The 26720-nt window shown below is 47.7% G+C and overlaps 1 protein-coding gene across 1 annotated transcript; it reads right to left on the bottom strand.

The window, feature by feature from the left end:
* Positions 1–1889: 1889 nt before the first annotated feature.
* Positions 1890–26622, bottom strand: LOC130367135 (uncharacterized). The gene is made up of 5 exons (XM_056569538.1): positions 26539–26622; positions 24012–24054; positions 20090–20215; positions 2432–2457; positions 1890–1978 (listed from the first exon to the last, which is right to left on the bottom strand). The coding sequence occupies exons 1-5, from the start codon at positions 26588–26590 to the stop codon at positions 1911–1913; spliced, it is 315 nt and encodes a 104-aa protein (XP_056425513.1). The 5' UTR covers positions 26591–26622; the 3' UTR covers positions 1890–1910.
* Between the last annotated feature and the right edge of the window lie 98 nt (positions 26623–26720).

Raw genomic sequence — 26720 nt, 5'->3', positions numbered from 1 at the left:
ATATAATACCGACCACTACAATCCCCAGCATGTCCTCTATATAATACCGATCACTACAACCCCCAGCATGTCCTTTATATAATACCGATCACTACAACCCCCAGCATGTCCTCTATATAATACCGACCACTACAACCCCCAGCATGTCCTCTATATAATACCAACCACTACAACCCCCAGCATGTCCTCCATATAATACCGACCACTACAACCCCCAGCATGTCCTCTATATAATACCGACCACTACAACCCCCAGCATGTCCTCTATATAATACCGACCACTACAACCCCCAGCATGACCTCTATATAACACCGACCACTACAACCCCCAGCATGTCCTCTATATAATACCGACCACTACAACCCCCAGCATGTTCTCTATAAAATACCGATCACTACAACCCCCAGCATGTCCTCTATATAATACAGATCACTACAACCCCCAGCTTGTCCTCTATATAATACAGACCACTACAACCCCCAGCATGTCCTCTATATAACACCGACCACTACAACCCCCAGCATGTCCTCTATATAATACCGACCATTACAACCCCCAGCATGTCCTCTATATAACACCGACCACTACAACCCCCAGCATGTCCTCTATATAATACCGACCACTACAACCCCCAGCATGTCCTCTTTATAATACCGACCACTACAACCCCCAGCATGTCCTCTATATAATACCGATCACTACAACCCCCAGCGTGTCCTCTATATAATACAGACAACTACAACCCCCAGCATGTCCTCTATATAATACCGACCACTACAACCCCCAGCGTGTGCCCCTCATATACTACCGACAACTACAACCCCCAGCGTGTGCCCCTTATATACTAAGGACAACTACAACCCCAAGCGTGTGCCCCTCATATACTACCGGCAACTACAACCCCCAGCGTGTGCCCCTCATATACTACCGACAACTACAACCCCCAGCATGTGCACCTCATATACTATGGACAACTACAACCCCCAGCGTGTGCACCTCATATACTATGGACAACTACAACCCCCAGCGTGTGCACCTCATATACTATGGACAACTATAACCTCCAGCGTGTGCCCCTCATATACTACCGACAACTACAACCCCCAGCGTGTGCCCCTTATATACTAAGGACAACTACAACCCCAAGCGTGTGCCCCTCATATACTACCGGCAACTACAACCCCCAGCGTGTGCCCCTCATATACTACCGACAACTACAACCCCCAGCATGTGCACCTCATATACTATGGACAACTACAACCCCCAGCGTGTGCACCTCATATACTATGGACAACTACAACCCCCAGCGTGTGCACCTCATATACTATGGACAACTATAACCTCCAGCGTGTGCCCCTCATATACTACTGACCACTACAACCCCCAGCGTGTGCCCCTCATATACTATGGACAACTACATATCTTATCAACCCCCCCCCCCCCCCCCGTCAACACAGGAATCCAACAGGAAGGATCCATCCAGTAGAGACTGTTTGATTCCCATCTGCAGTCCCCACCCCTGCTTTACCTACTCCATTCCCCGCCTTATGGTTTTGGCCCCACCCCTTAACAGCCTTCCACAAGAACTACTGGCTATTGCTTTGCTCAGGGAAGACTCTTTGGGGGCCTGGCTGGGCTATTCAGGGGTGGGGCTTAAGGAATAGTCAGTTTGATATATGTTAAAGAATCGTGAAGTGTCGAGAAGGAAAATCCTACAGCAGGAAGTGAACTTTATTGTAGGAAGTAGATCTAGAATTCAGATTGGGGTCACAAAGACGGAACAAAAAGAGGGAACAATCACAAATGTCTACAAATCATCATATTTACAAGTCAACATGTACCAGTCCATGTCCTCCAGCGTCAGACACCCCCCGCCCCACTACCCCACCCCCCTCTTCTGTCTTTTCCATTAGTACTGCCCCAGGGTCCTCAGCATCATCCTCTCCACTCCGGTCATCTGATATCCGTTCTTGTTCGCTAGAAATAGAACAAAGAGGCTCGGTTAGAATGTGGAAATACAAAAAGTAAAGCTAAAAAAGCAGCGAAAAACCAAGATGGCCGCTACTGAAGCTCCTACAGAGGTTGTCACCTAGATGTCCAGAATGGGGAAATATGTAAAAATTTGCACTAAAACCAGGCAGAAATGTCCAATTCCCAAAATTCAAGGAATCAAAGATGATTTAGGACGGGCATTTGGGTGTTTTCATGAGGAGGCGGAGCTAATCAGTAGATACCTTTAGCCTAAATCGGTGGTCCCCAACCCAGTCTTCAAGGCCACAAACGTTCTGGGATTTTTTGGTTACTCCATTGGAATAGAACAGGGGAAAGTTGTAATCCTGGACCATTGGTGGCCTGAAGGACCAGGTTGGGGACCTCTGGTCTATAGTTCTTAACTTATCTGGGTGCAAGAATGTAAAATGGCCGTCTTACCATAAGCATAGCTGCTGAATCCCCACCTGTAGTGAGAGAGAAGGATGCGGCATCATGAGACTGTATCACATATGACAGGCTTAGATACACTGCTTCAGACAGTGTCTCACACGATAAGCTTAGATACACTGCTTACAGATATTGTCACACACGATAAGCTTAGATACACTGCTTACAGACAGTATCACATACACCAGGCTGACATTCATGGCTCAAAGACAGTATCACACATGATAGACTTAGATACAGATGCTGACAAACCATATTACACATGAAAGGCCTAGATACACTGCTAACAGTCAATATCACTCATGATAGGGTTAGATACACTGCTTATAGACAGTATCACACATAATAGGCTTAGATACACAAGCTGTACAGACAGTATCCCCCTTGATAGGCTTAGATACAGATGCTGACAAACCATATCACACATGATAGGCCTAGATACACTGCTTACAGTCAGTATCACACATAATAGGGTTAGATACACTGCTTACAGACAGTATCACATACACCAGGCTTATATTCATGGCTCAAAGACAGTATCACACATGATAGACTTAGATACAGATGCTGACAAACCAAATTACACATGAAAGGCCTAGATACACTGCTAACAGTCAATATCACTCATGATAGGGTTAGATACACTGCTTATAGACAGTATCACACATAATAGGCTTAGATACACAGGCTGTACAGACAGTATCCCCCTTGATAGGCTTAGATACAGATGCTGACAAACCATATCACACATGATAGGCCTAGATACACTGCTTACAGTCAGTATCACACATAATAGGGTTAGATACACTGCTTACAGACAGTATCACATACACCAGGCTTATATTCATGGCTCAAAGACAGTATCACACATGATAGACTTAGATACAGATGCTGACAAACCATATTACACATGAAAGGCCTAGATACACTGCTAACAGTCAATACCACTCATGATAGGGTTAGATACACTGCTTATAGACAATATCACACATAATAGGCTTAGATACACAGGCTGTACAGACAGTATCACACTTGATAGGCTTAGATACAGATGCTGACAAACCATATCACACATGATAGGCCTAGATACACTGCTTACAGTCAGTATCACACATAATAGGGTTAGATACACTGCTTACAGACAGTATCACATACACCAGGCTTATATTCATGGCTCAAAGACAGTATCACACATGATAGACTTAGATACATATGCTGACAAACCAAATTACACATGAAAGGCCTAGATACACTGCTAACAGTCAATATCACTCATGATAGGGTTAGATACACTGCTTATAGACAGTATCACACATAATAGGCTTAGATACACAGGCTGTACAGACAGTATCCCCCTTGATAGGCTTAGATACAGATGCTGACAAACCATATCACACATGATAGGCCTAGATACACTGCTTACAGTCAGTATCACACATAATAGGGTTAGATACACTGCTTACAGACAGTATCACATACACCAGGCTTATATTCATGGCTCAAAGACAGTATCACACATGATAGACTTAGATACAGATGCTGACAAACCAAATTACACATGAAAGGCCTAGATACACTGCTAACAGTCAATATCACTCATGATAGGGTTAGATACACTGCTTATAGACAGTATCACACATAATAGGCTTAGATACACAGGCTGTACAGACAGTATCCCCCTTGATAGGCTTAGATACAGATGCTGACAAACCATATCACACATGATAGGCCTAGATACACTGCTTACAGTCAGTATCACACATAATAGGGTTAGATACACTGCTTACAGACAGTATCACATACACCAGGCTTATATTCATGGCTCAAAGACAGTATCACACATGATAGACTTAGATACAGATGCTGACAAACCATATTACACATGAAAGGCCTAGATACACTGCTAACAGTCAATACCACTCATGATAGGGTTAGATACACTGCTTATAGACAATATCACACATAATAGGCTTAGATACACAGGCTGTACAGACAGTATCACACTTGATAGGCTTAGATACAGATGCTGACAAACCATATCACACATGATAGGCCTAGATACACTGCTTACAGTCAGTATCACACATAATAGGGTTAGATACACTGCTTACAGACAGTATCACATACACCAGGCTTATATTCATGGCTCAAAGACAGTATCACACATGATAGACTTAGATACAGATGCTGACAAACCATATTACACATGAAAGGCCTAGATACACTGCTAACAGTCAATATCACTCATGATAGGGTTAGATACACTGCTTATAGACAGTATCACACATAATAGGCTTAGATACACAGGCTGTACAGACAGTATCCCCCTTGATAGGCTTAGATACAGATGCTGACAAACCATATCACACATGATAGGCCTAGATACACTGCTTACAGTCAGTATCACACATAATAGGGTTAGATACACTGCTTACAGACAGTATCACATACACCAGGCTTATATTCATGGCTCAAAGACAGTATCACACATGATAGACTTAGATACAGATGCTGACAAACCATATTACACATGAAAGGCCTAGATACACTGCTAACAGTCAATATCACTCATGATAGGGTTAGATACACTGCTTATAGACAATATCACACATAATAGGCTTAGATACACAGGCTGTACAGACAGTATCACACTTGATAGGCTTAGATACAGATGCTGACAAACCATATCACACATGATAGGCCTAGATACACTGCTTACAGTCAGTATCACACATACTAGGGTTAGATACACTGCTTATAGACAGTATCACACATGATAGGCTTAGATACTAGGGCTCCACAGACAGTATCACACATGATAGACTTATGTGATATGGTCTGTCAGCATCTGTACCTATGTGTGGTGGCCCAGTACGGGAGTTGTTACCCCGTACCCTTCAGTGTCCCCTAGGCCCCCCCCCCCCTGCATCTGTTCTACTGTAATTGAAGATTTTCCTAGTATTTTGACGGAAAATTTAGATTTTATAAAGACAGGAGGCGAGTATCAGATGCATATTCCTTCTTTTATTTTGCCCAATAGCAGAAAGAAATGCAAGTGTTAACAACATAAAAAGAAAAAATGCTGGTGACTCCCCTTTCTCTCCTCCACCAATGACCATACACAGGGAGTCCTATATAAACTGGCTGCAGCTCCTCCTCCTCCTCTTTCTTTATCTCAGGCAGCCTCTTTACTGGAACAGATCATCACTTCTCGGGCACTGGGAGATTTCCCCAACCAGGAACCGAGCTAACCGCGTGGATCTCCAAACTATCCACCGGAACTTCCATCAACATCAACGTGGTGAGTCCGTCGGGACATCGCAGGTTCGATGGATAGCAATGTTACTAACGAGTAACTCCAACTGTAAAACCGATGTGTAAGATAAAATCTTCAATAGCCTGAAAAGAGAGAAGAATACCATAGAGTAGGGTAGGGTACAATGGGAGGGATGATACTCGCCTCCTGTCTTTATAAAATCTAAATTTTCCGTCAAAATACTAGGAAAATCTTCAATTTTATCACAGACAGGAGGCTCGTATCAGATGCATGTTCAAAGCAATAATAATACAATGCAATACAATCACAATACTGACATAGACACATGCTGAGTAGGTCTAAAGTAGAAGGTCTTAAAGACATCTTCAGACGACCAATCGGCCGCCTTCAGAATGTCAGCAAGCGAGCCTCCAGACTGAAAAGTCTTGGTCGCCATAGCACTCCTAGTGGAGTGGGCGAGAAAGACGGACACATCGATCCCCGCCAGCGTCATCGTCTGTTTCACCCACCGTGCTAGCGTAGGGGATGAAACAGGTAAGTGCGGAGAACAAAACGAAATCAACAGTTGCGCATCGCGCCCCGTACGAAACGGTACGGTCCGATTCTCGTAGGATCGGAGACAACGTACCACACACAATCTTGGATGAGACGGAAAACACGGGTAAAAAACCGAACGCAGATCGGTCTTCGTCCGACGGCAGACCGAAAACCTAACTCCATCCGGGACAAATTGTCTCCTGGACACGTCCAAGGCGCGCACATCGGATATACGTTTTATCGAAATTAAACACAGCAACATGGTCAACTTGAAGGAGAGGTGTTTCAATGATAGCTGATCATTGTCGTCCCACTCCTCAAACATCCGTAAAACGAGAGAAACGTCCCAAGTAGACTGATAACGAGGGGAAGGCGGTCTCCTAAACCGAATCCCCCTCATGAGGCGACAGATCACGGGATGTTGACCGATCAGCAAACCATCCACCAGGGAATGGTGCGCAGAAATGGCCGACCTGTACACATTGATAGTGCGATAGGCCTTACCCGTTTCGAAAGAATCCGATAAAAAATTTATGACTTCAGCTAGAGGGGCGCGAACGGGATCCAAATCCCGTCGTGTGCACCAACGTAGCCAAAGTCCCCAGGCAGATCGATAAGCCGATCTGGTACCCGGCGCCCATACTTCGTTAATGAGGTTGCTAGCCGTCTGCGAAATACGTCCCCCAAGTGACGATGACCCGAAATCAGCCACGCCAACAGTGGCAACTGATCGAGAAGAATCAAGGGGTGTGATTCTCCTTTCGGGCCCTTCAACAATGAAGGGAGGCTCGGACATAGTCTCGGTACGTCCATGGCCAAACCCAGAATCTGCGGAAACCACGATTGGGTCGGCCACCAAGGGGTGATCAACACCAAAGTCGCTTCCTGATTCTCCGTCTGCCACAGTACTCTTGGGATCATAGCGAAAGGCGGAAAGGCATAAAGTATCCCTTGAGGCCAATGCTGAAGAAACGCGTCCGTAGCTGCGGCCTCTGGGTCCGGACGCCAACTGAAAAATATCTCCAATTGGCGATTGAGCCGAGAGGCAAACAAATCCACGGCCAACGGCCCCCACAAAGACTGTATTGACTGGAACACCGCCGGATCCATCATCCAGTCGCTGGAATCCCTGAGGTATCTGGAATTCCAATCCGCAATGGAGTTGGAAATCCCGGGTAGGTATTCCGCCTTCAACACAATGTTCCGTTGAAGACAGAAATCCCAGAACTCCGTCGCCAAATCCGCGAGGATTTTCGACTTCGTCCCGCCCAGTCGATTGATATACTGCACCGCCGCTACGTTGTCCATACGCAGCAGGATGCAACAATCGGATCTGTGGGATGCAAAACTCCGGAGCGCGAACGATCCCGCTAGGAGTTCCAGGCAATTGATATGCAACTGCGCCTCCGACCCTGACCATTTGCCTCCCGTGGAGGAAGTCCCGCAACGAGCGCCCCAGCCGGAAAGACTGGCGTCCGACTCCATCACAAGGTCTGGTTTGGAATTGAAGATGGTCTTCCCATTCCAATCCTGGACATGTTGGAGCCACCAGAGGAATTCCTCCCTGGCTTCCAGAGATATCGGAACCTCGTCCGAGTACGACAGGCCCTCCTGCAAATGTCTGATTTTTAGACGTTGCAGGGCCCGGTAGTGTAAAGGCGCCGGAAATATCGCCTGGACTGATGCTGACAGCAGTCCGACAATCCGTGCGATAGCCTTCAAGGATACCCTCGTCCTGCGGAGGATACTCCGAATCTCCTTGCGTATCGTGGTCAACTTCTTGACCGGAAGACTTAGAGTGGCGGACTGAGTATCCACCAGAAAGCCCAAAAACTCCAAGTTCCTCGCCGGTGACAACACCGACTTCTTCCTGTTGACCAAAAAACCTAAATCCATGAGGAGCGAAATCGTCCACTGGACATGCCACCTGGCCAGCACGCATGTAGGAGCCATGATCAAAATGTCGTCGAGGTAGACGATCAACCGAACACCTCGACTCCGGAGGACCGCCATGGCCGGTCTCAGCAATTTGGTGAAACACCACGGAGCCGAGGAGAGGCCGAACGGGAGGCATGTGAACTCCCATTTGCGATCTTCCCAACAAAACTGCAGGTATCGAGTGCATGAGGGATGGATTGGTACCGTAAGGTACGCATCCTTCAGATCTACCTTTGCCAGCCAGTCGCCCGACTGCAGCAGGTCTCTGAGCAGATGTATACCTTCCATTTTGAAATGGCGGTAGACAACGCAGTCGTTGAGATAGCGCAGGTTTATCACGGGTCGGTGTCCGCCGTCTTTCTTTTTGACCAGGAAGACGTTGCTGACAAAACCCGGAGTGTTCCAGGGCACTTCCCTGATGGCACGCTTTTGGTTTAGCTCCACCAGTTCCGCGTGGACCAGATCCCTGTCCGCGTCTGTAAATTGAATGGCCCTTGGCCAATGGGTCTGTACAGGATTGCATGTGAATTCTATGCAGTAACCCGACACCACCTGTAGCACCCACGGGTCTGAAGTGATCCGGGACCAAGCGTGGAAAAAATACATCAGACGGCCCCCTACCGGTACATCCGGTAGTGGGGTAGTGTTACGCCGAGCGCTCCGGGTCCCCGCTCCTCCCCGGAGCGCTCGCTACACTCTCCCCGCTGCAGCGCTCCGGTCAGATCCACTGACCCGGGGCGCTGCGATTCCGCTTCCTGCCGGGATGCGATTCGCGATGCGGGTAGCGCCCGCTCGCGATGCGCACCCCGGCTCCCGTACCTGACTCGCTCTCCCTCGGTCCTGTCCCGGCGCGCGCGGCCCCGCTCCCTAGGGCGCGCGCGCGCCGGGTCTTTGCGATTTAAAGGGCCACTGCGCCGCTGATTGGCGCAGTGATTCCAATTAGTGTGTTCACCTGTGCACTTCCCTATATCACCTCACTTCCCCTGCACTCCCTTGCCGGATCTTGTTGCCATCGTGCCAGTGAAAGCGTTTCCTTGTGTGTTCCTAGCCTGTGTTCCAGACCTCCTGCCGTTGCCCCTGACTACGATCCTTGCTGCCTGCCCCGACCTTCTGCTACGTCCGACCTTGCTTCTGTCTACTCCCTTGTACCGCGCCTATCTTCAGCAGCCAGAGAGGTGAGCCGTTGCTAGTGGATACGACCTGGTCACTACCGCCGCAGCAAGACCATCCCGCTTTGCGGCGGGCTCTGGTGAAAACCAGTAGTGACTTAGAACCGATCCACTAGCACGGTCCACGCCAATCCCTCTCTGGCACAGAGGATCCACTACCTGCCAGCCGGCATCGTGACAGTAGATCCGGCCATGGATCCCGCTGAAGTTCCTCTGCCAGTTGTCGCTGACCTTACCACGGTGGTCGCCCAGCAGTCACAACAGATAGCGCAACAAGGCCAACAGCTGTCTCAACTGACCGTTATGCTACAGCAGTTACTACCACAGCTTCAGCAGTCATCTCCTCCGCCAGCTCCTGCACCTCCTCCGCAGCGAGTGGCCGCTCCTGGTCTACGCCTATCCTTGCCGGATAAATTTGATGGGGACTCTAAGTTTTGCCGTGGCTTTCTTTCCCAATGTTCCCTGCATCTGGAGATGATGTCGGACCAGTTTCCCACTGAAAGGTCTAAGGTGGCTTTCGTAGTCAGCCTTCTGTCTGGAAAAGCCATGTCTTGGGCCACACCGCTCTGGGACCGCAATGACCCCGTCACTGCCTCTGTACACTCCTTCTTCTCGGAAATCCGAAGTGTCTTTGAGGAACCTGCCCGAGCCTCTTCTGCTGAGACTGCCCTGTTGAACCTGGTCCAGGGTAATTCTTCCGTTGGCGAGTATGCCGTACAATTCCGTACTCTTGCTTCAGAATTATCCTGGAATAATGAGGCCCTCTGCGCGACCTTTAAAAAAGGCCTATCCAGCAACATTAAAGATGTTCTGGCCGCACGAGAAATTCCTGCTAATCTACATGAACTCATTCACCTAGCCACTCGCATTGACATGCGTTTTTCCGAAAGGCGTCAGGAGCTCCGCCAAGATATGGACTCTGTTCGCACGAGGCGTTTCTTCTCCTCGGCTCCTCTCTCCTCTGGTCCCCTGCAATCCGTTCCTGTGCCTCCCGCCGTGGAGGCTATGCAGGTTGACCGGTCTCGCCTGACACCTCAAGAGAGGACACGACGCCGCATGGAGAACCTCTGCCTGTACTGTGCTAGTACCGAACACTTCCTGAGGGATTGTCCTATCCGTCCTCCCCGCCTGGAAAGACGTACGCTGACTCCGCACAAAGGTGAGACAGTCCTTGATGTCTACTCTGCTTCTCCACGTCTTACTGTGCCTGTGCGGATGTCTGCCTCTGCCTTCTCCTTCTCTACTGTGGCCTTCTTGGACTCTGGATCTGCAGGAAATTTTATTTTGGCCTCTCTCGTCAACAGGTTCAACATCCCAGTGACCAGTCTCGCCAGACCCCTTTACATCAATTGTGTAAACAATGAAAGATTGGACTGTACCATACGTTTCCGCACGGAGCCCCTTCTAATGAGCATCGGATCTCATCACGAGAGGATTGAACTTTTGGTCCTCCCCAATTGCACCTCGGAAATTCTCCTTGGACTTCCCTGGCTTCAACTTCATTCCCCAACCCTGGATTGGTCCACTGGGGAGATCAAGAGTTGGGGGCCCTCTTGTTCCAAGGACTGTCTAAAACCGGTTCCCAGTAACCCTTGCCGTGACTCTGTGGTTCCTCCAGTAACCGGTCTCCCTAAGGCCTATATGAACTTCGCGGATGTTTTCTGCAAAAAACAAGCTGAGACTCTACCTCCTCACAGGCCTTATGATTGTCCTATCGACCTCCTCCCGGGCACTACTCCACCCCGGGGCAGAATTTATCCTCTCTCTGCCCCAGAGACTCTTGCCATGTCTGAATACGTCCAGGAAAATTTAAAAAAGGGCTTTATCCGTAAATCCTCCTCTCCTGCCGGAGCCGGATTTTTCTTTGTGTCCAAAAAAGATGGCTCCCTACGTCCTTGCATTGACTACCGCGGTCTTAATAAAATCACGGTTAAGAACCGCTACCCCCTACCCCTCATCTCTGAACTCTTTGATCGCCTCCAAGGTGCCCACATCTTTACTAAACTGGACTTAAGAGGTGCCTATAACCTCATCCGCATCAGAGAGGGGGATGAGTGGAAAACGGCATTTAACACCAGAGATGGACACTTTGAGTATCTGGTCATGCCCTTTGGCCTGTGCAACGCCCCTGCCGTCTTCCAAGACTTTGTTAATGAAATTTTTCGTGATCTGTTATACTCCTGTGTTGTTGTATATCTGGACGATATCCTAATTTTTTCTGCCAATCTAGAAGAACACCGCCAGCATGTCCGTATGGTTCTTCAGAGACTTCGTGACAATCAACTCTATGCCAAAATTGAGAAATGTCTGTTTGAATGCCAATCTCTTCCTTTTCTAGGATATTTGGTCTCTGGCCAGGGACTACAAATGGATCCAGACAAACTCTCTGCCGTCTTAGATTGGCCACGCCCCTCCGGACTCCGTGCTATCCAACGCTTTTTGGGGTTCGCCAATTATTACAGACAATTTATTCCACATTTTTCTACCGTGGTGGCTCCTATCGTGGCTTTAACCAAAAAAAATGCCGATCCCAAGTCTTGGCCTCCTCAAGCGGAAGACGCCTTTAAACGACTCAAGTCTGCCTTTTCTTCGGCTCCCGTGCTCTCCAGACCTGACCCTTCTAAACCCTTCCTATTGGAGGTTGATGCCTCCTCAGTGGGAGCTGGAGCTGTTCTTCTACAAAAAAATTCTTCCGGGCATGCTGTCACTTGTGGTTCTTTTTCTAGGACCTTCTCTCCGGCGGAGAGGAACTACTCCATCGGGGATCGAGAGCTTCTAGCCATCAAATTAGCACTTGAGGAATGGAGGCATCTGCTGGAGGGATCAAGATTTCCAGTTATTATTTACACCGACCACAAGAACCTCTCCTACCTCCAGTCTGCCCAACGGCTGAATCCTCGCCAGGCCCGGTGGTCTCTGTTCTTTGCCCGATTTAATTTTGAGATTCACTTTCGGCCTGCCGATAAGAACATTAGGGCCGATGCTCTCTCTCGTTCCTCGGATGCCTCAGAAGTTGAACTCTCTCCGCAACACATCATTCCACCTGACTGCCTGATCTCCACTTCTCCAGCCTCCATCAGGCAAACTCCTCCAGGAAAGACCTTTGTTTCTCCACGCCAACGCCTCGGAATCCTCAAATGGGGTCACTCCTCCCATCTCGCAGGTCATGTGGGCATCAAGAAATCTGTGCAACTCATCTCCCGCTTCTATTGGTGGCCGACTCTGGAGACGGATGTTGTGGACTTTGTGCGAGCCTGCACTATCTGTGCCCGGGATAAGACTCCTCGCCAGAAGCCCGCTGGTTTTCTTCATCCCCTGCCTGTCCCCGAACAGCCTTGGTCTCTGATTGGTATGGATTTTATTACTGATTTACCCCCTTCCCGTGGCAACACTGTTGTTTGGGTGGTCGTTGATCGATTCTCCAAAATGGCACATTTCATCCCTCTTCCTGGTCTTCCTTCAGCGCCTCAGTTGGCTAAACAATTTTTTGTACACATTTTTCGTCTTCACGGGTTGCCTACGCAGATCGTCTCGGATAGAGGCGTCCAATTCGTGTCTAAATTCTGGAGGGCTCTCTGCAAACAACTCAAGATTAAATTAAATTTTTCTTCTGCATATCATCCCCAGTCCAATGGACAAGTAGAAAGAATTAACCAGGTCTTGGGTGATTATTTGCGACATTTTGTTTCCTCCCGCCAGGATGACTGGGCAGATCTCCTTCCATGGGCCGAATTCTCGTATAACTTCAGAGTCTCTGAATCTTCCTCCAAATCCCCATTTTTCGTGGTGTACGGCCGTCACCCTCTTCCCCCCCTCCCTACCCCCTTGCCCTCTGGTCTGCCCGCTGTGGATGAGATTTCTCGTGACCTTTCCATCATATGGAGAGAGACCCAAAATTCTCTCTTACAGGCTTCATCACGCATGAAGAAGTTCGCGGATAAGAAAAGAAGAGCTCCTCCCATTTTTTCCCCTGGAGACAAGGTATGGCTCTCCGCTAAATATGTCCGCTTCCGTGTCCCTAGCTACAAGTTGGGACCACGCTATCTTGGTCCTTTCAAAATTTTGTGTCAGATTAATCCTGTCTCTTACAAACTGCTTCTTCCTCCTTCTCTTCGTATCCCTAATGCCTTTCACGTTTCTCTTCTTAAACCACTCATCCTCAACCGTTTTTCTCCCAAATCTGTTCCTCCCACTCCTGTTTCCGGCTCCTCGGACATCTTCTCTGTCAAAGAGATCTTAGCTTCTAAAAAGGTCAGAGGGAAAACTTTTTTTTTAGTGGATTGGGAGGGTTGTGGTCCTGAAGAGAGATCCTGGGAACCTGAGGACAACATCCTAGACAAAAGTCTGCTCCTCAGGTTCTCAGGCTCTAAGAAGAGGGGGAGACCCAAGGGGGGGGGTACTGTTACGCCGAGCGCTCCGGGTCCCCGCTCCTCCCCGGAGCGCTCGCTACACTCTCCCCGCTGCAGCGCTCCGGTCAGATCCACTGACCCGGGGCGCTGCGATTCCGCTTCCTGCCGGGATGCGATTCGCGATGCGGGTAGCGCCCACTCGCGATGCGCACCCCGGCTCCCGTACCTGACTCGCTCTCCCTCGGTCCTGTCCCGGCGCGCGCGGCCCCGCTCCCTAGGGCGCGCGCGCGCCGGGTCTTTGCGATTTAAAGGGCCACTGCGCCGCTGATTGGCGCAGTGATTCCAATTAGTGTGTTCACCTGTGCACTTCCCTATATCACCTCACTTCCCCTGCACTCCCTTGCCGGATCTTGTTGCCATCGTGCCAGTGAAAGCGTTTCCTTGTGTGTTCCTAGCCTGTGTTCCAGACCTCCTGCCGTTGCCCCTGACTACGATCCTTGCTGCCTGCCCCGACCTTCTGCTACGTCCGACCTTGCTTCTGTCTACTCCCTTGTACCGCGCCTATCTTCAGCAGCCAGAGAGGTGAGCCGTTGCTAGTGGATACGACCTGGTCACTACCGCCGCAGCAAGACCATCCCGCTTTGCGGCGGGCTCTGGTGAAAACCAGTAGTGACTTAGAACCGATCCACTAGCACGGTCCACGCCAATCCCTCTCTGGCACAGAGGATCCACTACCTGCCAGCCGGCATCGTGACAGGTAGAAAGTCTCACCTGTGCCTCTGGTTCTGGGGAAACCACGTGTGGAACCTCGGGTCCTCCATGGACGACCTCTGGTCGGGAAGAACGGGGTAGCCGGTTGCATAGGTGGGGCGGGTGTATAGTGTTGTCTGTCTGGTGTGAAGTGGACAGATCCTCTATGATAGGGTCGGTAATACGAACCGCGGCTGGAAGGGCGACCCCTACCCCTTCCAGCCTTGTTGAAAACCTTCCCCTGAGAAGACTTTTTCAGAGAGGACTGGGCCTTGTCGAGGCTGGAGAACAGCCCGACAAATTTATTAATGTTTTTTATGAAGGATTCGCCAAAGAGCAGTCCTTCTGCACTCGGGCCCGGCTCGTCAGAGGCCAGATGGGTCAGTTGAGGGTCCAAGCGCATTAAGATAGACCTGCGGCGTTCCGCCGACATGGCCGTGTTGGCGTTGCCGAGCAGGCAGATTGCCCGCAACGCCCACCCCCTTAGGATCTCTGCATTTACAGGGGCGTCAGAAGCCACCGCCTGTTCGGACATGTCCAAGATCTTTGTCAATGGACCCAGAATGTCCAGGAGTTTGTCCTGCACCCCTTTGAAGGACTTATCAATCCCCTTCTTGGGGTTCTTCCCCGATTTGAGGAGATATCTGACCAGGATGGGGTCCAGATCGGGGGTCTTCGCAACACTATTGCCGATAGATGGCCTTGGGCATTCCGCCCTCAATTTGCTGCGGTTTGCGCGATCCAACGATCTGCGTAACCAGGTCTCAATGTACTTAGACACTTGGGGAGAAGGTGTCCACTCCCCGGATCTAGGATGAGTAATATCATCCGGGTTAAAAAAGGGAACACCCAATGAGTCCACCGGGGTTCCGGAGGGTTCTGCCTGGGGAGCAGGGGCAGAGGAAGGGCCCGCCTCCTCCTCCAGGCTCTCGTCGTCCTCACTCCAATCCGTGCCCTGATGATCTGACGTCATGTCAGAATCGTCTTCCGACAATTCTACGAAAGAGTTAGGTTTAACTCGTTTGGAGACATGAGAAGCCCGACTATTGATGTAATCCCCGTGGGCTGGGGGTCTGATAACCGCAACATGTTTTTCCTCAGGCGGTACTGAGGTCTTAGAATGTGAATCACCGTCTCCTTCAGTTGACAAGGCAACGGGACGGGTAAGTATGTCCAAACAATGTCGTCTCTTCCGGCTGGACTTACCGGGTCTTAAAAGGCTGGGCGCCTGGGCCGACGCATGGGGCACAGAGGGCGGGACAGAAATCACCGTCGTCTCCTCCTGGCGAGGCGTAGCCAGCGCCAGGGAGACAGAGCGGGATATATTAGCGTTGACTGCTGACATAGCAGACGCAATGGCTGAGTGCATTGATTTGGTGAGTTGCTGTAGCAAGTCAGAGGAGGGGACCTCTGCCTCTAAAGTGGGGTTTGGTGCACCATCCAGAGGAGTAGGCACATTATGCACAGACATGGTGAGTTGTAGTATATGGAGAATACGGGCTGTGAAGACAAAAAGGGGGTAACAGGGACTGTTAATTGGTGTAATTGAAGTATAGTAGTGTATTATACTTTATATATATAAATAAAAAGTAGTTATATATCCTTATATATATATATATATATATATATATATATATCTAAAATCTATATACATATATGTATATATCGATATATATACCTACAGACCTGGATGTATAGTATGTGTGTACAATCCTGTCTATCGCGCAGACAGGTGTTGTACGAGAAGCTCCGCCCCCGGCAGCGGTGCGGAGGCAAAGAGATTTGAGAGGACTAGGGCCAGTAGTAAGGGCGCCTATGTCCGCGCCCTCAGCGAGACGCGCGCTTCCGAGAAGCGCACGACCCGGAGAATCGCGAGACCGCCGTGTTACCGCAGCCGAACGGGCACTCAAAACCCGTTCTGCGCTGCAGTCAGAGCGGGAGTCGTCTCCACTCCCTCCACTCCCCTGTCTCCGCGAGCGCCGCGCGTCAGCGACACGCCCCTTTTAGAGCGAGCGAGACGCGCGCTCCGGCTCTCGCGAGAACAGCGGCGAAGAAGAAGCGCCGACGTGGGGGAAAATGGCGCGGGCCCAACGGGAGGTAACGGCAAGCTGAAAGCCGTACCAGAAGGGAGACAGGTAACAGAAATATGGAAATGAGGGAACAGGTATTAAAAGAGAACGCAGAGGGGGCCCGGTGTCTACAGTACCGACACCAGGCAGGACAAAATAGTATAGGTATACAGAAGTATGAAAGTTAGTGGTGAAAAAATCCTATTGGAAACTCAGTATCTGTAGAGGCCAAGATATATGGAAGACCGCAAGAAGCGGTGCTATAGTTAGAAATAGAGAATGAATCACAATTAGAGTACTTATCTGGTATGTACACTGCTACTGAGCAGAAAGAAAGAGGAGGAGGAGGAGCTGCAGCCAGTTTATATAGGACTCCCTGTGTATGGTCATTGGTGGAGGAGAGAAAGGGGAGTCACTATGGTTGCTAGGTACCTAGTTACCAGCATTTTTTCTTTTTATGTTGTTAACACTTGCATTTCTTTCTGCTATTGGGCAAAATAAAAGAAGGAATATGCATCTGATACGAGCCTCCTGTCTGTGATAAAATTGTATATTATCCCCTATGTTATGTATATAAGAATGTTGCATCTTTATGAAAAGTTAACATGTGATCACCAGTTGCCATGTGAGTTGTCATGTGATTGTTACCCAGGAGGTATCAGTGACCAGGTGACTAAAGGGAGACCAATGGGACCCCACCAGAGTCTCCCCATAAAAGTCCCTGGGAGGAGTCTCTTCTCTCTCTTGGTTCCTGAGTCTTTGCTGAGGTGCAGTGCAGTCAAGTCTAAGAGTCTGGATCACAGGAGCCTCAAATCAAGTCTACAAGTAAAGTCACAGCTCAGTCTGTCTCCAGTCAAGTCAGTCCCTGTCATCTATTGTAGTCCAATGTTGGCACTGCCACTGGGATTATGATACTGGATATTGCCCGGTCACCGCGGATCCTCCGCTAGACACCGGAGCTCTTCCAGAAACTAGAGCCACAACGGGAAATGACGATACGGAGGCCCTCAGTTCTTCTGCGGATGATTTATTGGATACAGGTCATACAGGAATGCTGGTCCACGAAGGACTCCTGTATGTCCTGTATCCAATAAACCATCCGCAGGAGAACTGAGGGCCTCCGTATCGTCATTTCTTATTGTCAAGTCAGCATGGCCTGCACTAAATTGTCCAAAACCACAAGTCCCAGCAAGCCCTTAAGGGCTCTGAAGTCACTGGTCACCTCCGTGGGCCTGGCGACACTGTATAGACTGTTCCATCTGTCGGTGAAGCTACTATTGTCCGTAACTTGGCGTCGGAGTCATTATTGTCCCCGTGCCTAGCCCAGGATCTAGCGGAATACCTACCTATTGAGGATAAACCACACCCTGGCGTCACAAATACAAGGGGTTAATGCCATTTGCCCATAGGGTAATTCCATCTGCCCTGCATCTCACACCCCAAACCACACAAAAGGCTTAGATACACTGCTTATAGACAGTATCACACACAAAAGGCTTAGATACACTGCTTATAGACAGTATCACACACAAAAGGCTTAGATACACTGCTTATAGACAGTATCACACACAAAAGGCTTAGATACACTGCTTATAGACAGTATCACACACAAAAGGCTTAGATACACTGCTTATAGACAGAATCACACACAAAAGGCTTAGATACACTGCTTATAGACAGTATCACACACAAAAGGCTTAGATACACTGCTTATAGACAGTATCACACACAAAAGGCTTAGATACACTGCTTATAGACAGAATCACACACAAAAGGCTTAGATACACTGCTTATAGACAGTATCACACACAAAAGGCTTAGATACACTGCTTATAGACAGTATCACACACAAAAGGCTTAGATACACTGCTTATAGACAGTATCACACACAAAAGGCTTAGATACACTGCTTATAGACAGTATCACCTGTGATAGGCTTAGATACACTGTCTATAGACAGTATCACACACAAAAGGCTTAGATATGCTTCTTATAGACAGTATCACATATGATGGGCTTAGATACACTGTCTATAGACAGTATCACACACAAAAGGCTTAGATATGCTTCTTATAGACAGTATCACATATGATGGGCTTAGATACACTGTCTATAGACAGTATCACACACAAAAGGCTTAGATATGCTTCTTATAGACAGTATCACATATGATGGGCTTAGATACACTGTCTATAGACAGTATCACACACAAAAGGCTTAGATATGCTTCTTATAGACAGTATCACATATGATGGGCTTAGATACACTGTCTATAGACAGTATCACACACAAAAGGCTTAGATATGCTTCTTATAGACAGTATCTCATATGATGGGCTTAGATACACTGTCTATAGACAGTATCACACACAAAAGGCTTAGATATGCTTCTTATAGACAGTATCTCATATGATGGGCTTAGATACACTGTCTATAGACAGTATCACACACAAAAGGCTTAGATATGCTTCTTATAGACAGTATCTCATATGATGGGCTTAGATACACTGTCTATAGACAGTATCACACACAAAAGGCTTAGATATGCTTCTTATAGACAGTATCACATATGATGGGCTTAGATACACTGTCTATAGACAGTATCACACACAAAAGGCTTAGATATGCTTCTTATAGACAGTATCACATATGATGGGCTTAGATACACTGTCTATAGACAGTATCACACACAAAAGGCTTAGATATGCTTCTTATAGACAGTATCACATATGATGGGCTTAGATACACTGTCTATAGACAGTATCACACACAAAAGGCTTAGATATGCTTCTTATAGACAGTATCACATATGATGGGCTTAGATACACTGTCTATAGACAGTATCACACACAAAAGGCTTAGATATGCTTCTTATAGACAGTATCTCATATGATGGGCTTAGATACACTGTCTATAGACAGTATCACACACAAAAGGCTTAGATATGCTTCTTATAGACAGTATCTCATATGATGGGCTTAGATACACTGTCTATAGACAGCATAACACACAATGGGGGAGATTTATCAAAACCTGTCCAGAGGAAAAGTTGCTGAGTTGCCCATAGCAACCAATCAGATCGCTGCTTTCATTTTTGAAAAGGCCTCTGCAAACTGAAAGCAGCGATCTGATTGGTTGCTATGGGCAACTCAGCAAGTTTTCCTTTGGACAGGTTTTGATAAATCTCCCCTATAATAGGCTTAGATACGCTGGCAGACGGTATTACACATGATTTGCTTAGATTCATATTCTGACAGACCACATCACACATGACAGGCTTAGATACAGTGGCTTAGTAGACAGTAACACACAGGATAGGCTTAGATACAAGTACTGACAGACTGTGTTACACATGATAGGCTTAGATACAGTGTTATAGACAGTATTGCACACAATAGGCTTAGATACACTGGTTCTGAAGACAGTATCACACATTATAAGCTTAGACAGAGGTGCTGACAGACCATATCACACATCAGGCTTAGATACACTGATTCTGAAAACAGTATCACACATGATAGGCTTAGATACATTGCCCAAAGAGGCAGGGGCTATACTGACCAGTCCCAGCATCCGTTGGGGTTAGACATGTTGGACTTGGCTTGTGGATACAGGATGATGAAGTTATTCAGGTCGGCCACCTGGTTGTATCCGGTGTTTCTTGCGTATTTGTCACCGAGTTTTTCTCTGTAGAACAAAAAAAAAGAATGTAAATAATTGTTCGGGCTTGAAAACTACAACTCCCAGCATACACAGAGAGCCAGAGCCGGAGAAGGCTGGAGGCCAAGCAGGGCTGGTGCAGGGATTATTGCCACCATAGGCAAAAGCTAATTTTGCCGCCCGCTTGACCCCGCCCATTGGCTCCATCCTTTTACATGCCCCACCTTACTACTGGGGTGACACACTGTAACAAACCTCCTCCTCATGTAATCACCTTACTACTGGGGTGACACACTGTAACAAACCTCCTCCTCATGTAATCACCTTACTACTGGGGTGACACACTGTAACAAACCTCCTCCTCATGTAATCTCCTTACTACTGGGGTGACACACTGTAACAAACCTCCTCCCCATGTAATTACCTTACTACTGGGGTGACACACTGTAACAAACCTCCTCCTCATGTAATCTCCTTACTACTGGGGTGACACACTGTAACAAACCTCCTCCCCATGTAATTACCTTACTACTGGGGTGACACACTGTAACAAACCTCCTCCTCATATAATCTCCTTACTACTGGGGTGACACACTGTAACAAACCTCCTCCTCATATAATCTCCTTACTACTGGGGTGACACACTGTAACAAACCTCCTCCTCATGTAATCTCCTTACTACTGGGATGACACACTGTAACAAACCTCCTCCTCATGTAATCTCCTTACTACTGGGGTGATACACTGTAACAAACCTCCTCCTCATGTAATCTCCTTACTACTGGGGTGACACACTGTAACAAACCTCCTCCTCATGTAATCTCCTTACTACTGGGGTGATACACTGTAACAAACCTCCTCCTCATGTAATCTCCTTACTACTGGGGTGACACACTGTAACAAACCTCCTCCCCATGTAATTACCTTACTACTGGGGTGACACACTGTATCAAACCTCCTCCTCATGTAATCTCCTTACTACTGGGCTGACACACTGTAACAAACCTCCTCCCCATGTAATTACCTTACTACTGGGGTGACACACTGTAACAAACCTCCTCCTCATATAATCTCCTTACTACTGGGGTGACACACTGTAACAAACCTCCTCCTCATATAATCTCCTTACTACTGGGGTGACACACTGTAACAAACCTCCTCCTCATGTAATCTCCTTACTACTGGGATGACACACTGTAACAAACCTCCTCCTCATGTAATCTCCTTACTACTGGGGTGATACACTGTAACAAACCTCCTCCTCATGTAATCTCCTTACTACTGGGGTGACACACTGTAACAAACCTCCTCCTCATGTAATCTCCTTACTACTGGGGTGATACACTGTAACAAACCTCCTCCTCATGTAATCTCCTTACTATTGGGGTGACACACTGTAACAAACCTCCTCCTCATGTAATCTCCTTACTACTGGGGTGACACACTGTAAAAAACCTCCTCCTCATGTAATCTCCTTACTACTGGGGTGACACACTGTAACAAACCTCCTCCTCATGTAATCTCCTTACTACTGGGGTGACACACTGTAACAAACCTCCTCCTCATGTAATCACCTACTACTGGGGTGACACACTGTAACAAACCTCCTCCTCATGTAATCACCTACTACTGGGGTGACACACTGTAACAAACCTCCTCCTCATGTAATCTCCTTACTACTGGGGTGACACACTGTAACAAACCTCCTCCTCATATAATCTCCTTACTACTGGGGTGACACACTGTAACAAACCTCCTCCTCATGTAATCTCCTTACTACTGGGATGACACACTGTAACAAACCTCCTCCTCATGTAATCTCTTTACTACTGGGGTGATACACTGTAACAAACCTCCTCCTCATGTAATCTCCTTACTACTGGGGTGACACACTGTAACAAACCTCCTCCTCATGTAATCTCCTTACTACTGGGGTGATACACTGTAACAAACCTCCTCCTCATGTAATCTCCTTACTATTGGGGTGACACACTGTAACAAACCTCCTCCTCATGTAATCTCGTTACTACTGGGGTGACACACTGTAAAAAACCTCCTCCTCATGTAATCTCCTTACTACTGGGGTGACACACTGTAACAAACCTCCTCCTCATGTAATCTCCTTACTACTGGGGTGACACACTGTAACAAACCTCCTCCTCATGTAATCACCTACTACTGGGGTGACACACTGTAACAAACCTCCTCCTCATGTAATCACCTACTACTGGGGTGACACACTGTAACAAACCTCTTCCTCATGTAATCTCCTTACTACTGGGGTGACACACTGTAACAAACCTCCTCCCCATGTAATCTCCTTACTACTGGGGTGACACACTGTAACAAACCTCCTCCTCATGTAATCACCTACTACTGGGGTGACACACTGTAACAAACCTCCTCCTCATGTAATCACCTACTACTGGGGTGACACACTGTAACAAACCTCTTCCTCATGTAATCTCCTTACTACTGGGGTGACACACTGTAACAAACCTCCTCCTCATGTAATCTCCTTACTACTGGGTTGACACACTGTAACAAACCTCCTCCTCATGTAATCTCCTTACTACTGGGGTGACACACTGTAACAAACCTCCTCCTCATGTAATCTCCTTACTACTGGGGTGACACACTGTAACAAACCTCCTCCTCATGTAATCTCCTTACTACTGGGGTGACACACTGTAACAAACCTCCTCCTCATGTAATCACTTACTACTGGGGTGACACACTGTAACAAACCTCCTCCTCATGTAATCACTTACTACTGGGGTGACACACTGTAACAAACCTCTTCCTCATGTAATCTCCTTACTACTGGGGTGACACACTGTAACAAACCTCTTCCTCATGTAATCTCCTTACTACTGGGGTGACACACTGTAACAAACCTCCTCCTCATGTAATCTCCTTACTACTGGGGTGATACACTGTAACAAACCTCCTCCTCATGTAATATCCTTACTATTGGGGTGACACACTGTAACAAACCTCCTCCTCATGTAATCTCCTTACTACTGGGGTGACACACTGTAACAAACCTCCTCCTCATGTAATCTCCTTACTACTGGGGTGACACACTGTAACAAACCTCCTCCTCATGTAATCTCCATACTACTGGGGTGACACACTGTAACAAACCTCCTCCTCATGTGATCACCTACTACTGGGGTGACACACTGTAACAACCCCCCCTCCTTACGACGGTTTTGGCTGGGCGGATGCTTTGGATGAGTGGTGGATGCTTCAGATGCTGGTTACTAACTTTCTTGCAGCGGGCAGAGCGGCGCTCCCATCAAGAGGGCGCTCTAGGCAGCTGTCTAATTTGCCTATAGGCAGAACGGGGCCCTGAGGCCAAGGAGCTGCACTATACTTAAAGGGGTACTCCAGTGCTCCAGCGTCCTGAACATTTTGCTCTGAATGCTCGGAGCCGAAGGCCGTTATCGCGACGCCACGCCCACTTGTGATGTTACACCACGCCCCCTCCATTCATGTCTATGGGAGGGGGCGTGTCATTGACACGCCCCCTCCCATAGACATGAATGGAAGGGGCATGGTGTGACGTCACGACCACTGCTGTAGGAACCCAGCGTTTGTTTAGAACAACAGGTGCTGTGGGAGATTGTGGGGGCCTCAGCAGCGGGACCCCTGGGATCAGACATCGTATCCCTTATACTTTGGATAGGGGATAAGATGTCTAGCAGCGAAGTACCCCTTTAAAGGGCAACTCCACTCAGCACCTGCTCCAGGCTGGACCTAGCCAGTCCTATCCTATAGAGATCTCCTATACATCCCTAATCTCACATCTGGTTCTCACCTGGCCTGCAGGCAGCCATGGAAGACGATATGAAGTTTGCACACTGAAAAAAAACATAAAAAAAAAGAAGTATAATGAAAAAATCCCAAAGACATAAATGGTGAAGGTTTAGGTTTCTACAGACGGACAACAAAGATAAGCTCCACCTTGTATCATATGTAGTCTAGACTACCGAATATCCCAAAACCATCAGAAACTGCTAAGAACTCCACATACGACCAGGAGAACAGATAATGCCTGGACCAGTAGATGCTGCCAGGACCAGGACATAAAACCAAGACTATCAGTTACTACCAGGACCATCAGATTCTGGGACAGAATCGAGGACAACCAGGCAAGAACCATGACATAATGCCAAGACCATCAGATACCACAAGGACTGCCAGATGCTACCATGATCAGAACACACAACAAGGACCATCAGATAAAACTAAGACCATCAAATACTAGGAGGGCTACCAGGACCACCAGATAGTACCAGGACCCCAGATGTTATCATGACCAGTAGAAACTACCAATGCCAGAACATACTACCAGGGCCAGGACCTAAAACCAAGACTATCAGTTACTACCAGGACCACTAGATTCTTTCAGGACTACCAAACACTACCAGGACCACCAAACACTACCAGGACCATGAGCCAATGATAATACCAAGACCATCAGGATACTACTAAGATAATAGGGGACCATTAAATTATAGTAATGACTGACAGATCCTAGCTTCAACACCTGATATCAATACTACAAGGGCCACCAGATACTGCCATGGCCACCCAATACTGCAAGAACTACCGGATATTATCAAGGCTATGAAATAAATACCAGATCAGAAGATACTACAAGAACTATCAGATACTTCTAGAGATCTAATACTGGAAGGTCCACCAGATACCACCAAGACTACCAGATACTGGTGGGGACATCTAATACTAGAAGGTCCAACGGATACTACCAAGACTACCAGATTCTGATGAGGACATCTAATACTGCCTGGTCCACCAGATACCCCCAAGACTACCAGGTACTGATGGGAACATCTAATACTGCAAGGTCCATCGGATACTACCAAGACTACCAGATCCTAATGGGGACATCTAATACGGCCTGGTCCACCAGATACCACCAAGACTACCAGGTATTGATGGGAACATCTAATAGTGCAAGCTCCACTAGATACAACCAAGACTACCAGATAATGCTGGGGACATCTAATACTGCCTGGTCCGCCAGATACTACCACGAATACCAGATCCTGATGGGGGCATCTTATAGTTCAAGGTTCACCAGATACTACCGAGACTACCTGATACTGATGGGGACATCTAATACTGCAAGGTCCACCAGATACCTCCAAGACTACCAGATACTGATGGGAATATCTAAAACTGCCTGGTCCACTAGATACCACCAAGACTACCAGATACTGATGGGGACATCTAATACTGCAAGGTCCACCAGATACCACCAAGACTACAGATACTGAGGGGGACATCTAATACTGCAAGGTCCACCAGATACCACCAAGACTACAGATACTGAAGGGGACATCTAATACTGCAAGGTCCACCAGATACCACCAAGACTACAGATACTGAAGGGGACATCTAATACTGCAAGGTCCACCAGATACCACCAAGACTACCAGATACTGATGGGAATATCTAATACTGCAAGGTCCACCAGATACCACCAAGACTACCAGATACTGAAGGGGACATCTAATACTGCAAGGTCCACCAGATACCACCAAGACTACAGATACTGATGGGGACATCTAATACTGCAAGGTCCACCAGATACCACCAAGACTACCAGATACTGATGGGGACATCTAATACTGCAAGGTCCACCAGATACCACCAAGACTACCAGATACTGATGGGGACATCTAATACTGCAAGGTCCACCAGATACCACCAAGACTACCAGATACTGATGGGGACATCTAATACTGCAAGGTCCACCAGATACCACCAAGACTACAGATACTGATGGGGACATCAAATACTGCAAGGTCCACCATATACCACCAAGACTACAGATACTGAAGGGGACATCTAATACTGCAAGGTCCACCAGATACCACCAAGACTACCAGATACTGATGGGAACATCTAATACTGCAAGGTCCACCAGATACCACCAAGACTACCAGATACTGATGGGAACATCTAATACTGCAAGGTCCACCAGATACCACCAAGACTACCAGATACTGATGGGAATATCTAATACTGCAAGGTCCACCAGATACCACCAAGACTACCAGATACTGATGGGAACATCTAATACTGCAAGGTCCACCAGATACCACCAAGACTACCAGATACTGATGGGAACATCTAATACTGCAAGGTCCACCAGATACCACCAAGACTACCAGTTACTAATGGGAACATCTAATACTGCAAGGTCCACCAGATACCACCAAGACTACCAGATACTTCCAGCAGGAACAGATTGTATAAGCAACACAACCTCTGAACAAAACCACCAAACACTACCATCATAGGTCACCACTTACCTGCTCCACTTTGGCATGATGCAGGAACGTAGATGTATCCAGCAGTGTCCATGCCGTAAGTCGAAGGAGCAGCCAGTTTGAAGAATTCTGATTGGTCAAACAAGATCAGCTAAAAACAAAAAACAAAAGAAAATACACGTGAAGGGTTCTGAACAGGATACAAAATGATGGACTTCTACTAA

The sequence above is a fragment of the Hyla sarda genome, chromosome 4, assembly GCF_029499605.1.
Source record: "Hyla sarda isolate aHylSar1 chromosome 4, aHylSar1.hap1, whole genome shotgun sequence".
Lineage (NCBI taxonomy): Eukaryota > Metazoa > Chordata > Amphibia > Anura > Hylidae > Hyla > Hyla sarda.
The sequence above is the reverse complement of the archived record's forward strand: the minus strand, read 5'-3'. Positions and strand labels throughout refer to the sequence as shown.

What these genes read in the sequence shown, in the direction of transcription:
- LOC130367135 (XM_056569538.1), bottom strand. Translation starts at nt 26,590, where the DNA reads ATGGACACTGCTGGATACATCTACGTTCCTGCATCATGCCAAAGTGGA. An exon ending in ATCATGCCAAAGTGGAGCAG is followed by an intron (nt 24,055 to 26,538) that starts GTAAGTGGTGAC and finishes GTTTTTTTTCAG; the next exon opens with TGTGCAAACTTCATATCGTC. An exon ending in CATGGCTGCCTGCAGGCCAG is followed by an intron (nt 20,216 to 24,011) that starts GTGAGAACCAGA and finishes TTTGTTCTACAG; the next exon opens with AGAAAAACTCGGTGACAAAT.